Source organism: Panthera pardus, unplaced genomic scaffold (genome assembly GCF_024362965.1).
Source record: "Panthera pardus isolate Hobbes unplaced genomic scaffold, ASM2436296v1 HiC_scaffold_11, whole genome shotgun sequence".
NCBI lineage: Eukaryota > Metazoa > Chordata > Mammalia > Carnivora > Felidae > Panthera > Panthera pardus.
The window spans coordinates 35,355,558-35,370,621 of NW_026526666.1; the positions used below are offsets into that span (position 1 = coordinate 35,355,558).

The window sequence follows — 15,064 nt, forward strand, 5'->3', positions numbered from 1 at the left end:
TTATAGATGGCCCCCAACTTATGCTTCCTTCCACGTGTGATTTTTCTTTCCTACAGGATGGTGTGAAAGCAATATGCATTCAGTAGAAACTGTACTTTGAATTTTGAATTTGATATTTTCCTGGGCTAGTGATATGCTGTATGATCCTCTCTTGTGATGCTGGGCAGTGGCAGCAAGCCTCAGCCCCCGGTCAGCCACAGGGTCATGAGGGTAAGCAACCCATACACTGACAGCCATTGTGTACCCACACAATCATCCTGGTTTTCACTTTCAGTATTTAATAAATTACGTGAGATAGTCAACACTTTATTATAAAATAGGTTTGTGTCAGATGATTTTACCCAAATGTAGCCTAATGTAAGTGTTCTGAGCACATTTAAAGTAGGCAAAGCTATGACGTTTGGTAGGTTAGATGTGTTAAATGAATTTTCAACTTAGGATATTTTCAACTTACCATGGGTTTGTTGGGACATAACCTCATCATCTGTCATGGAAGATCTGTATACAGGAATTTCAGAGAATGCCTCATTCAAGCAGAAATCTGGATGAAGGAGGGAATGAGCCCTAAGGATGTCTGGGAAAAGAGTAGCCTGGAAGCTATGAGTATGCTTGGTGAATTGAAGGAACAAGGAAGCCAGTGTGGCTGGAATAGATGAGGGAAAACAGGCAGAGAGAATCTAGACCATGTGCAGCCTTGTAGGTTCCTGTAGGATGGGAAGCCATTGAAGGGTTTTGATCAGTGACGTTATCTTACATTTTAAGAGGATTACTCTGGCTCTCTATGGAGAATAGAATGCAGAAGGGAAAGAGTGGATAGAAGTAAGCCAGTTAGGAGGCATTACAATAACCTAGGCAAGTGGTGAAGATGGAATGGTCCAAGGTGATAGCAGTGGATATATTTTGAAGATAGACCCAAGAAAATCCAAAGTTTTGGGTCTGAGTAATTACAAGAATATCATTGTCATTTACTGGGATGAGGGAAATTCAGTGAATCTCAGTTTTGGAGTTAAAAGGAAAACATTTGTTGTTGGGCATGTTAAACTCAAGAGACATATTAGAAATTCAAGTAAGTAGATAAGTAAATGAGTTCAGGTAAGAAATTGAGGCTGAAGGCATAGATCTGGGAGTCATGAGCAATAACAGACAATATATTAGTATCATAGGACTCTATAAATTCACCCAGGGATTAAGTATAGTTAGAGAAAAAAAAACTTCAAAAGGAGTAAGCCTTCGGGTCCCCTAATATTTACAGGCTGGGAGGAAGGGATCCGGTAAAAGAGACTGGGAAGGAGCTGCCAATAAGTTAGAATAGGTACAATGAGTGTCATCCATAACACTTACTGGAAAGCTGTGCTTTAAGGAGAAATGGTCAACCACGTTAAGTAGTGCTGAGAAGTGGAGAAAAAGAAGGTCTGAACATTGGATTAGGCAATCAGACAACTGGAAGTCTTTGGCGACCTTGTGAAGACTGGCATGGGCTCAAAACAAAATGGCTGAAGAGAGAGTGGAACTAGAGAATACGGACAAGGAAGAGTTTTGTTATAAAGAAAAGCAAAGACCTTGGAATAGCTAGAGATGTCAAAAAAGTTGGGTTTTGTTTGTTTTAATGATGGGAGTTATGGCATTTTGTATTTACACATGTCTCCTTTCCACCCTTTCTTCCGTGCCTACTGCCACCATCTTAATTTAGACACTGGCCACATTTTGCCTGTTTAACTACAATGGTCTCCTACTTGGCCAATGTTCTCAACTCCAGGCTTTTTTTCCTCTGCTCTCATCTTATGCTTGACTCATCTTATTTAAATAGCCCTATCATCCTGCCTCTCCCTTGCTTCAGAACTTTCCAAAGTTCCTTACTGTCTGCCACAGGGAATCCACTTCTCTGTCTGCCTCTGCTACTCACTCTACTCTCCCCAGGCTGGTGTCCTTGTTGTCCCATGCAGACTCTGGTCTTCCCACCCCCTTGAACTGTTCAAGTCTTTTTAAAAATTTGGGCTGTTTTTCCTTTCCCCATATCTCTAAACCATATTCAGCATCTGTGGCTTATCTTCCATAAATCTAAAATTTATTTTAATAAATTTATTAATTTTAAATATTTATTAAAATAAATAGTATTTTTTAAATCCTAAAAAAAAAAATGCATGGTTTAGCTAAGTATATTTTCAGACTTATACAACCTTCAAAGACTAACTCAAGTCCCCAAAGCATTCTTTCAGCAATCCATTTCACATCAGTTCACTCACTGGATTAATTTTAATGAAGAGTTTGATGTGTGAAATGATATGGGTAGTCTCAAAGTGCTCTGGATCCAAGGCAGGCAGACAGGGAAGCAGAGGAGTACAATGTGGGTCATCAGCGCTACAGTAAAATTCCCTCTAAACTCTAGCGGGGACCCAGAGGAGGGAGAGATCAACTCTACCAGATGTTTCCAGGAAATCACAGAGGAAGGGGCACCGAAGTGGACCTTGAAGGGTAGAGAGGTGTTCTCCAGGTTCGCCATTTTATACAGAGGAGCAGCATGGGCAAAGGCAGGGAGATATGGAAGAGCAGATATTCTGGGAGCTGGAAGCAGCTCATGGAGGCAGAGCATAAAGAGCTTGTTTCAGAACAGGTGACAAGGCTGGAGTGGCAGGCAATGCCTTGTAATGGAGGAAGGAGGACCTAATGCCATCCTAAGGGCTCTGGATGTGGTGGGGTGCTAAAGAAGAGATTTAGGCTGTGACATAACACAATCTGATTTGGTATGTAAGAATGACCACTTAGGTGGTGGAATAGAGCAGTGAGGAGGCAAAGGCGAAAGACAACCAGGGCCCCTTCTCTGGTTGTCTGGTTGTTGATTATTAACAACATTAGTTATTTTCCCACTCCATAGTGGTTACAGTCTTATATACTTGTATCTCATTTTCCTATTGAGATTTTAAAAGGTGTTGATGAGTAGACCTTCCTGAATTGAATCACTCTGTGAAGACCTAGGTCATCACTGTCAAGCCATTTCTATTTATGATAAAGTCTTTCAAAAATAATCACAGATGTTGCTAGATTTTACTGTACTTGCCTTTGAAAATATACAACCCCATCACATACTTACCATCTTGTTTGAGTACTTGTGTCCTTGACTTTGGGGACTACTTGCATGCCAACATCTTTCTCAAGTTGCTTAACGATAAAATTTTTATCTGGGTAGGCTGTACATTCAATATAGGCATCTTTTACGCTGGAAGCATTTTGGTCCCTGAACTTAACTGGCGCACCAAATTCACTTCGTTTTCGAGAAATCATGTATGTAATCTGCAACACGTGTAAACAGTAAAAGGAACATAATTAAGTCCCTGGAAAAATGGATGTGGGGTAGACAATACTGGTGCTCTGCTCAGATCCTCTAAAATCTCTCCCTCTACTTTCTGTTTACCTCTCCACTTCTATGTTTTCCATTTCCAGGGCCACCACCTACTGTTCTTCTGCAGAGCACTGCTCTGGGGCTACTGGGACCACGTTGGTACAAAGGTACAAAGAATAGTGACTGCCAGTTTACATCTTGACCACTGTTGGACTGGCAGGAGACATATAGAAGCCCATCTCCTTTACTTGTGTTTGGGACATTCAGGTGTAATTTACACCCAGAGTTCCCTGAGGGGTTCAAGCTAAAGCCTTTCCTCTACTGGACTTTTGCCTGAGATAGCATCCTTTGTAGGACTTCTGCTATGTCCGTGTCCTGCTGCTTTTCCTATTCTTCTATGGAACTTTCATAATAAATCACCCACACGCAAATGTTCTTTTCAGGGGCTGCTCTGGGTATGCGTAGGGCTGCCATAACCAAGTGCCACAGTCTGGGTGGCTTAAAACAACAGGAATTTATTTTAACTATTTTCATAGGTGTGGAGGCTGGAAGTCTGAGATCAAGGTGTTGAGGGGTTGGCTCCTCTTAAGGGCTCTGAGGGAGAATCTGTTCCTTGCCTCTCTCCTAGCTTCTGAAGATGGCCAGAAATCCTTGCTGTTCTCTGGTTTGTGGATATATCACTCCGGTTTCTGCTCCCTTCTTCATGTGGTGTTCTCCCTGTGTCTCTGTGTCTTTGCATAGCCATCTTTTTAATAAAGGCTCCAGCCATATTGGATTAGCATCCCCCAATTCCTAAATAGGGTCATATTCTGAGGTAGTGGACATTAGGACTTCAGCATATCTGCTTTGGGGACTACAATTCAACCCATAATACCCACATATCCAAAACAATAACCATTCTTCTATCAAAGGAAAAGCCACATCCGTGCTGGCAAACATAGCAAACCTTACAGATCCCTCAGGAATAAGTGTTGTTGAGCATTACAGAGAGGTAATGCACTGAAGATCATATCAGCCCTCTGACCTGCTTTGCAGATTCCTTAACCGATTCTTCATCAATTTCTTTTTCACTGCCCAAAGAAACCCATGGTTTAGAGATAGGTGGTTTATAAATATATAAATCTTCAGAAGTATGCTCTTTATATTCTTCCTGTTCTTCTGGTACTTCTGGGTGCTAGAGTAAAATAAATAGCACTAAAATACATGACCCAAAGTAGATTATAGCTGCATGCAGCTATTCTGCAATAAACTTTACATTTGTATAAATTCATTAAGCACTTACTTATTTTCTTTTGTATTTGTTCATGTTTTTCAATTAGGAGAAGAAAATTAAACAAAAGGGAAAAAGCCCATTTAATCTTCACAACAGCCCTGGAAATAGATCCTGTTGGTGCCACCACTTTGTGGACTAGTGGTTCAGTAACTTACCCAAAGTCGTGGAGATGGCAAAAGGAGAGACAGAAATATGGGCCAAAGAGTAGCCAAGAGCAATATTACTCCAGATTCATTGTTTCTACTCTCATTGGGTCAATGAAGGGCACATAAGTAGAGTACATGTTACTCTGAGATATTTGATTTAGTTCATCTGACATTTACTGCTTACCTACTCCAGGTACCTACTCTAGGCCCCAGGGAAAGAGAGCAGAACAAGAATAATCATAACCATGTATAGATCTCCCCCAGAGGTATTTCTTTCTTCTGACAATCAACAAAATGCAAGGACTGGGGGTTTGCTTACATTTAAATAGTTTTCTTTGCCTTCTTCTGTTCCAATAAGATAAAAGTTAAGTCCATATCTGAAGTCTTTGTCATAAACAACCAGAAGGTCATCTCCAGGATATTCCTACAGGAATATAATCAAAAGGGAAGGTCAGTTTTCATTCAGGTTATTCATATACAAAACTGTTATTTTTCTAATCAATAATGAAAGATAGCCAGAGTGCTATTCTATGGCTCATAATCCCAGATTGCACAATTATTTTATATAAATTAACAAAGCTCTTAAAACTCAGTGGTTCTAGGGAAATTTACCATGCAATTTTATTTCTAATGGGAAAAAAAGAAGCATTCCTTGTATTTGGTATTGACACTCTGTATGTTTGGAGACATATCAGGACCAAGATTATGAATAAAAAATTAAAGCAACACCTGGGTGGCTTAGCTGGTTAAGCATCTAGCTCTTGATTTCGGTTCAGGTCATGATCTCATGATTTGTGGGATCAAGCCCCGCTTTGGGCTCCGTGCTGAGTGTGAGGCTGCTTAAGATTTTCTCTCCCTTTCCCTCTGCCCCTCCCCTGCTTGTGCTCTCTTTCTCTCTCAAATTAAAAAAAAAAAATTAAATCTGTATGGGAAAATAAGGGTAGATGCCTATTCTAGTTGAAATTGGGAAGGATGAACTTTTCTGGGTGTAAAGTAATAATCAGTCACTGATAGGTGTTTGCTTTTCACAGATCATTGAGCAGGATCCCAAAGGAGGTATGGACAACCTAGCATTTGCTCAAAGTAATGGAGGTGGGGAATACCAGGTTTGAACTCAACAAGCTCTCTAACTTTTATTATTATGTATCAGAAGCCTCTTGGGTAGGACTGAAAAATAAAGAGAGATGTTGTACTTACCTGGATAACTTTTTTGACTGGGTAGAAATCAGACACTGCAGCTCTGTTTTTAAAGTCTGCTAAAATATCTTCTTTTTTGATAAGTTTATAAGGTTTTTCATCTGTGACATCTTCATCTATTCGGCAGTTAAATATTTCCTGGGTCTGGGTAGTTAACACTAAAGGATAAATTTCTGGATGACCTGGGGAAGGAAAAGTAGACTCGGACATTAAATATTACCACTTAAGATATTAAGAGGCAACATGCAATTGTTTGCTTTAAATAATTATCTTGGCCAAAATTTTGAAAGGCTTTTTTTTAATGTTTATTTATTTATTCTGAGAGGGGGCAGAGGGGCAGAGAGAAAGGGAGAGAGAAAATCTGACAGTGCAGAGCCTGACGTGGGACTTGATCCCACAGAATTCGAGATCATGACCTGAGCTTAAATCAAGAGTTGGATGCTTAACTGACTGAGCCACCCAGGTACCCCTCATTGTTCTTTTTTTTTTTTTTTTAAGTAAGTATATCCATTACAGAAAATGTAAAATAAATAAATAAATGAAAAGAAGAAACTAACAATTACCCGGAATACTACCTCTCAAGTGAGAACGTCTGTTAAGAGTTTGCTCTTTTTCCCCTCTCTCAATCTGTCTTCTCATTGTCTTATCCTTCTTATCACCATCAGCTTCCACAGTCCCGGTCTCAGCTCTGCATCTACCCCCAAAACTCCTTCCCCCAACCCCACCTTCCCAGGGTCCCAGAGCCCACTCCCTTCTTCTCCAGATCCTACACACTTGGATGTCCTGACATCTTTTCTCCTACTGCTCAACAGATGTGCCAACAAGGGGAGAAATGCATGTGGCCTCTAAAATGGAGTTTGGGGCTTACTTTCCCATAGAAATATTTATCGCCCTGCCCAAAAGAAATACTTACCCCCCATCCTAGTGGCTCTATGATACGATTATCCAGGTAATTTAGGAGGGTTTTAATGACTGTGTGCATAACATTGATGATATGTGGAAATATATTCCAAATAGCAATCAGTTGGTACAATAAACATTTGGAATACAAGTTGTTCACAAATTAGGAATAAACTGCCATTTTTATCTCCCTGAGAGTTGGAAATGGGGGAAGCTGGGATCCAAAGTAAGGTCCCTGCACTCTTAGTACGATGCTATACTTTCTCTATTATGTGTGAACACAGAGCACTGGAGAGGGTCCTGCTCCTTCCTCCACACCGTCAGGGAGGTAACAGAGATTATATTCCATAGGATGCAGTGAGCGGCATTTATTTCCTTAGAAGCCTGATAGAGCAGGAGCCAAAGACAGACTTCAGCTCTATGTAACTCACTCCTCAGAGTCTTACTGTGTGTACAGGGAAGAGCCCTAGCAACACAGACTATAGCTGATACATCAATTGCCCTACATATTGAAACACAGGTAATTTAAATAACTACCATGTATCGTTTTTTTTTTTTACATTTTGGTTGCTGTTTACTTTTTAAAAAGCAGTTTTATTGAGATATAATTGGCAAACAATAAACTGTATATGTTTAAAGTCTACAATTTGATAAATATATGCATATACCCATGAAACCACCACCACAATCGAGCTAAATATACCCATAATCCCTAAAAGTTTCTTCTTGTCCCTCCCTCTGTACCCCTCCCCTTTACCCCTAGGCAACCACTGACTTGTTTTCTATTACTATAGCTGAGTTTGCTTTTTATGGAATATTATAAATATAATTACACAGTATGTATTGTTTTGTTTTGTTTTATACAGAGCGCAAGTAGGGAAGAGAGGCAGAGGGAGAGAGAGAGAGAGAGAGAGAGAGAAGAGCGAGAGAATCTTAAGCAGGCTCCACACTGAGCATGGAGCCCCATGTGGAGCTTGATCCCACTACCCTGGGATCATGAGCTGAGCCGAAACCAAGAGTTGGATGTGGGGTGCCTGGGTGGTTCAGATGGTTAAGTGTCTGACTTAGGCTCAGGTCATGATCTCGTGGTTTGTGGGTTCCAGCCCCACATCGGGCTCTGAGCTGAGAGCTCAGAGCCTGGATCCTGCTTCGGATTCCATGTCTCCCTCTCTCTCTGCCCCTCCCCTGCTCACACTCTGTGTGTGTGTGTGTCTCTCTCTCTCAAAAATAAACATTAAAAAAAAAGAGTTGGATGCTTAACTGACTGAGCTACCCAGGCATCCCTACATAGTGTGTAATTTTGTTTATCTTCTTTTATTCAGCATAATTATTTTGAGTTTCATTCATGTTGGTGCATTTAGAAATGGTTCATTCCTTTACATTTCTGACTGGTGTGCCATAAAAGAAAAGATCAACTAGGCAAATATTTCTTAAGATTTATGGCTTTGGATGTTGTATCTAGGATATCTTTGCCTAATCTGAGGTCACAAAGATTTTCTCCTATATTTTCTTCTAGAAGTTTTATAATACCTGGTTTTATAGTAAGGTCTATGATCCATTTTGAGTTAATTTTTGTATATGGTATGAGGTACAGATTAAAGATCTTTTTTTTTAAGTGTAGATATATAGGTGTTCCAGCATCATTTGTTGAAGAGACTATCCTTTCTCCACTGAATTGCCTTTGCACTTTTTTTTGAAAATCTGTTGACCGTATATATGTCAGCCTACTTTGGGAGTCTTCATTCTCATTCATCGATCTATTTCTTTATCTTTATGGCATCTTTTAAAAATAGCAGCAACAGTTAACATGAACCTTCTTTTCAACTTCCCCATAAAAGGAAGTGTGTGGGTACCACCTAATTTAAGTTCTGTAACCATCTCCAAGGTATTGCTACCTTGTTTTTCAGATGAGAAAGCAGAGGCTCAGAGAGGGGAAGTCATTTGTGACCACCCAGTTATTCAGTGGAAGAATTATGAATTGAGACAGGTCTGATTCCAAAACCTGTACTATTCATCACTAGTGGTAAACAGAATAGAGCCGCCCCCCTGCCCCACCCCCTAAAGATGTCCATGTCCTAATCCCCGAAACCTGTGAATATGTTACCTTATATGACAAAAGGGACTTCCAGATGTGATTAAGTTAAGGAACTTGAGATGAGGAGACCACTGGGCCCCCGAGAGGGACCCAAGGTAACCACGAGGGTCCTTATAAGAAGAAGGCAGGGGGACCAAAGTCAAGGAAGGAGATGTGACAAAGAGGCAGAGGTCAAAGAGATAGAAAGATTAGGAAATGCTATCCTGCTGGTTTTGAATATAGTGGAAAGTGGCAACAGTCGATGAATGCAGGGGGCTTTTAGCTGAAAAAGGCAAGCAAGTGGATCCTCCCCTCAAAGCCTCCAGAAGGAACCAATCCTGTTAATACGTTTCCTTTAACCCAGTGACAGTAATGTCAGACTCCTGGTTTCCAAAACTGTAAGATAATAAGCCATTTAAATATTCAGTGTTTTAAGTCAATACATTTGTGGTAGTTTATTATAGCAGCTATAGACAATTAATACACCACTGATACTCTAACCTGTATTAAAAAGCATGACTTATAATTTGGGGTAAATTATTTAACTTCTGGGAGTCACAGCATCTCTGTCTCTGTAATGGCCATAAACAATGCCTACTTCACAGAGATAAACAGATGAGAGGGGTGTGCCTGGCACAGAGCTGTTGTTCTGTAAATGTTAGCTCCTTGTAAAAACTACATTTATTCTCCAGGAACCTCTAGACATTGCCCTGTAGACCCTTAGGCAACAGTTTTTTAGTCTGTCTGTTGATCCTTGGTTCTTAGAAGGAAAGGGAATCCTAATTCCCTGAGGCATGAGCCACAAGCCCTGAGTGACAGTTGACAATGTCAGGACCCCATAGCAAGGAATTCAGAGAGATCCTTATGTTTCCCTGAGGAAGATCTGGGGGAAGAAGAGAGATGTTCCAGTATAAGGTAAATCAAAACCTACCCTCAGGTCTCACTGCTGTGTACTGAGGTGTGTTTTTTTCTCCTTAAATAAATCCATTTTTTCTCCTTAAATAATCTATTTTTTAGTCCATTTACTTTATGCTGAAACCCTGTCATACCCCATTCTCATGTTTGTGGACTTTCTTACCAGTTAATTCATGTAGTCAAGAAATATTTACTGGGCAACTACTATGTGAAAAGCACGGTGTTGGTAGTAGGGTTGGACTATCTAGAGGAAGAGACAGAAATTAGGCAGATATACTCAGAAACACTTAAGTACAGATTGTGACAAGTGCTATTTAGGAGAAAACAGGGTGAAAGTAGAACTTAGAATGAAGAGAATGGGAGTGGTGGTGGTCTGTTTAGATGAGAAGAATAGAGAAAGCCACTTATTTATTCAACAAATCAGCAAATATTTGTTGAATGGTTATTATGTGTCAAGATCTGCTGAGCAAGAGGGTTTCTGTTCTCCTGGAGTACTTGTGTGAGTGTGTGTGTGTGTGTGTGTGTGTGTGTGTGTGAGAGAGAGAGAGAGAGAGAGAGAGAGAGAGAGAGAGTGAGTATACCCCAGGGCCAGCCAGGTGTGTGTGAAAATAGGTTATAAATGCATAAACAAATAAATACAGCCCATCTTCATTATTCACAGATTTTATATTTGCAGATTCACTTGCTAAAACTTATTTGTAACCCCGACATCAACAGTCGCAGTGCTTTTTGCCATCATTAGCGGCCATGCTTATAGTGGCAAAAACTTTGAGTTGCCTTATGTGCACGGTCCCAGCCGAGGTCAAACACGGTGATGCTGTGCCATCTTGTGTCAGCTGTCAAACAGTAAACAGATGTCCTTCCCGCTGTCTATTTAGTGCCACATTCTTCCTATTTTTGTGCCTTTTTATTGGCAATTTTTGCCAGTTAAAATATCTCCCAAGCGTAGTGGTAAAGTGCTGTTCAGCATTCCTAAATGCAAGAAGGCTGGGATATGCCTTGTGGAGAAAATACGTATATTAGATAAGCATTGCTCAGGCACGGGCTGTAGTGCTGTTGGCTGTGAGTCCCATGTTAATGAATCAACAATATACATTTAATAAGGTGTCTTTAAACAGAAACACACATAAAACAAGGTTATGTATTGATTGGCTAATGAAAATGTTGTGACCAGAGGCTGACAGGAACCTCTCTGTATTTACCCTAGGAGCACTAGCTCAGTATTTGCTAGTTCAGTATTTGCAGCAACTGTGCAGAACTTCCAAGAAAAACAAGACTCAGCTGTACTTTAATTTCAGCCTTAGGATAAGTGCTAAGAAGGCAATAACATGGTGCTAAGTGAAGGAGAGGTCAAGAAAGGCCTCTGGCAGGAGTGGGATTGGAGTCTAGATCTGAATGATGAAAAGGAGAGAGTTGCATAAAGATCTGGCAAAAGATCTATCCAGGTATCAGGAGCAGCAAGAACAAAGGGCCTGAGGCAGGAATAATTTTGGTATGCTCTGTGCTAAGCAAGGCTGGTGGGCTGTAGGCAGGCAGGTGTGGTGGTTGGGAGTGGGGAGAGGATGGAGAAATGGTCAGAGAGGAAGGTGGAGCCAGGACCACTATAATGATAGAGTAAAGCCATGGGAGAGTTTAGGCAGGAAAGAGACCTGGCCACGTGGTATGCAGAATGGATTGAAGGAGGCTGAGTGGAAGCAGTAATAGCAGTTAGGGGCTAGGGAAACAATTGGAGTGACAGATGTGGGGTCTGGACTAAGGTTGCAGAGGTGGAGATAATTTGAAGTGGATGGGATTTACTTTAGAGGCGGAATTGACAGAAGGAGAATGTTTAGATGGGAAAGTGTTAAGGGGGAGAAAGGCGTCAAAGATGACTTCCAAGTGTCTGGGTGGTACATTCATTAATTCAGTAAGTTATTTATTGGGCAGTGTGCCCTGTTCCAGTGCCATTTACTGTCAGCTGACATCCTCTCACCATCTCCCCACCTCCACCCCTCTACCAACCTGGCTCAAGCCTCCACCATCTCTTTCCTAGATTGCTGCAAAAGCTTCCTGACTGCCCTCTGCTTCTGTCCCTGACGTTCTCAGCTGAGTAGCCAGGGTGACACTTTAAAAACAAGTCAGATTAGGGGCGCCTGGTTGGCTCAGTCGGTTAAGCGGCTCAGGTCATGATCTCACAGTTTGTGAGCTCGAGCCCCACATCAGTCTCTGTGCTGACAGCTCAGAGCCTGGAGCCTGCTTCAGATTCTGTGTGTGTCTCTTTCTCTGCTCCTACCCAGCTTGCACTCTGTCTCTCAGAAAGAAGTAAACATTAAAAAACTTTTTTAAATAAATTAAAAAAAAAAAAAACAAGTCAGATCGCATCACTCCTCTGCTTAAATACCGCCAATAGCTCCTATCCTACTTGACTAAAAGAACCCTCAGAACAGCCTTCAAGGCTTTTAGATCTTCCTTCTCCCTAACCCTCACTGTTTCCTCTCTGTTTCTAAACATGAAGTGCATCACCCAAGTCAAAACTAAGAGGAAAGTTTCAACAACAACAACCAATACAAAAGGTCCTACTGGAATAAGATTATTTAGCCTCTGAAAGAAGGGACGGTATTAATTTGGTTGGCTAAGTTCTAGTTTATTTGCTTAAAAACCGCCTCTTTACTTGAAATAGTGGAATCTTACCATGAAGTACAGATAAATATTGCCCATGAGCCAGAGTCTTAAAAAATATTATTCTAATAAAAGCAATAGCTTGCAGACTCACAACACTTTAGAGTCTCTTTAGTAACCACACCATGTTCGATTTGTAAGGGACTGCTAGGCTCAAGTCTATTTCTGTTTGAAATTCTCTCTTCCACTCTTACTGTTTATTCTTTCTGTAACATTTTTCATTTTAGATTCTAAATGGCATAATTTTAGCCCACGTGTATCTTAAACACGTCAATTTGTATTTTTGTTTGCTTATTGAATTTTAAAATATCATAAAACTAGGAGCATAAATTCTAAATTATACTTCCACTTACCCATGCTCTCCATAGTAACAGGTTCCACTTCTTCTCTGTCTAGAATATAATGAAATAATGTCAAATTTACATTTTTGACACATAAGCGTCATAATTTATCACAATCTTTTACCAAGCCTCAAAGCACAAAACATAAACACAAGTACACAATGAAGTTTTAAACTATTTTATAAATGCTTAAATAGAATTTGAATAATTATCTTTTTTCACAGAATTATGTCTTCATGAAATGCTATGGCATATAATGGATGTTGCAATGAAATGCATCAAAAGAATAAATGTCTATACTCTAAATTCCATATGTGTTTGACCTTATGACAGCGAACATATTTCCTTATTTGATACAGAAAACCACAATCATTTTGGCTGCTAACATATATACAGATACTAAATCCATAAAAAATCCCATTAATGAAAAAACAATCCTACCAGGTAATATCTGTTTGGTTTTGCTCCGTTTTGTGTTTTTGTAGCCACCAGCACTCTTTTGTTTTTGAGATTTTGGAGCCATGGTTCTGACTTAGGCTGTATAAAGAGATAATGTTATTAGTAAATTCTGTTTTACAGTTTCAAATAGTCAGCATTACCATTTAGTAAAACATGAGAAGAATATGTTTTCTAAGCTTTACCTTTAGCTAAATCAACGTGTATCTTCATAGGATGGGTGTTCTGTGACCAAAGGTTGATCGCAACAACAATCTTACTGGTAAGGTCTTGCCATTCCAAGGGAGCCATTCAGCTGAAGCGAATGGAAGTGACCTGCCAGCCCTTCAAGGCTTCAGCCATAGGCCCTGCCATGGAAGCATGATGGGGGATACTGGCCCCCCGCCTCTCACTGCTGTTCCCATTCCGGGGAGTTAGTGTCTGCTGCCCTTTGCCCAGCTCCCCACCAGGTGCCTCAGCAACGAAGGTAGGCTCAAAGTCCACGGGCCCACAACATACATACATGTTCATAATTTTTAAAATTTGTATCATTTAAGCAGTACTTTTATCCTAGCATGCGGACCTATACCCACTGTGTCCTTCTTTGTGCTGTCAGAGAGTGCCTCCAAAGGTTCTCTGTGGAACTGATCATCAGTTTTGGCTGAGGTCATTTGCTATCACATCAAATCCTTGTCATCTCAATGGTCACCCCTGTCTCATCTTGTTAGATGGTTAGGAGTACAATTTCAGGAGCCTAAGCAGCAAGGTTGAAAAATAGACTTTGCCTTTTAGCAGCTGTGTGATCCTTGGCAAACTAAATACCATCTGAGTCTCAGTTTATTCATGTTTGTTTTTTTCAAGTTTATTTATTTTGAGAGAGTACGTGCGCATGCGAGCTTGGTCAGGGGAGGGGCAGAGAGACAGGAAAGGAGGAAGAATCCCAAGCAGGCTCCTCCTGGTCAGCGCAGAGCCTGATGGAGGGCTGGAACCCATGAACTGCGAGATTACGACCTTAGCTGAGATCAAGAGTCAGACGCTTAAGCAACTGAGCCAACCAGGCATCCCTTAGTTTATTCAGGTTTAATGGGGATGATGACAATAAAACCTACCTCATAAGGCAATTGTGAACATATAATGAAATAAAATTGCATTGACCTTGACTCAGTCATGTCAATCAGACTGGCTTGCCTTGTTTTATAAACAAACACAGACTGAAAATTATTTCATAAACCCCAGTCAGAATACCTGAGTTTCATTTTCTTTCTAGTTCCTTGATTACTAAATCTGGTCCAAAGTGTGGGTTTGTGTTTGTGATATACATTTTTCACTTCAGACCCTTCACATGTATTTTTTCAAAAGGTAATAGTGATAGCTCACGTTTGTTGAGTGCTTACTATGTGCCAGGCACAGTTCTAAGTACTTCACATGTATTATTTATTTAATTTGAATCACCCTTTTAGGTAAGCATTTTATGAAAACTGTTCTCTTCATCCTCATTTTATAAGATGACAACAGAGGCCGGGAAACTTGCCTGAAGGGATACACAGAGCGTGAGCGGTAGAGTCAGGGTGAGAGCACCCCCAGTGTGGTCCCAATGCCCCCAATTTTCATCTTTGCACAAGACTATCCCTTGAGTTTCAGTGGTAACTGTTTGCTGTGTTTCATCACAAATGAAATCATTGCCTTTACCTAGAAAGGTGTGATGTTATGATTTAAGCAGCATTTTATGATTCTGACAACTTGGGAATTCCCACTTTTTAAACCCCCTGCAATGAATGGTTCCGATCC

At 40.5% G+C, this 15,064-nt stretch overlaps 1 protein-coding gene across 3 annotated transcripts in view; it reads right to left on the minus strand.

Annotated features, from left to right (window-relative positions):
* Nucleotides 1–15,064, minus strand: part of DNAI3 (dynein axonemal intermediate chain 3) — a 96,038-nt gene that overhangs the window by 58,979 nt on the left and 21,995 nt on the right. For all 3 annotated transcript variants that reach the window (XM_019414008.2, XM_019414007.2, XM_019414006.2), the window contains exons 2-7: nt 13,283–13,378; nt 12,854–12,892; nt 5,954–6,135; nt 5,076–5,180; nt 4,362–4,511; nt 3,089–3,288 (exon numbers count right to left, since the gene is read on the minus strand). In XM_019414008.2, coding sequence (XP_019269553.2) covers nt 3,089–3,288; nt 4,362–4,511; nt 5,076–5,180; nt 5,954–6,135; nt 12,854–12,892; nt 13,283–13,364 — 758 coding nt within the window. In that variant the 5' untranslated portion in view covers nt 13,365–13,378. The remainder of the gene's footprint in view (nt 1–3,088; nt 3,289–4,361; nt 4,512–5,075; nt 5,181–5,953; nt 6,136–12,853; nt 12,893–13,282; nt 13,379–15,064) is intronic.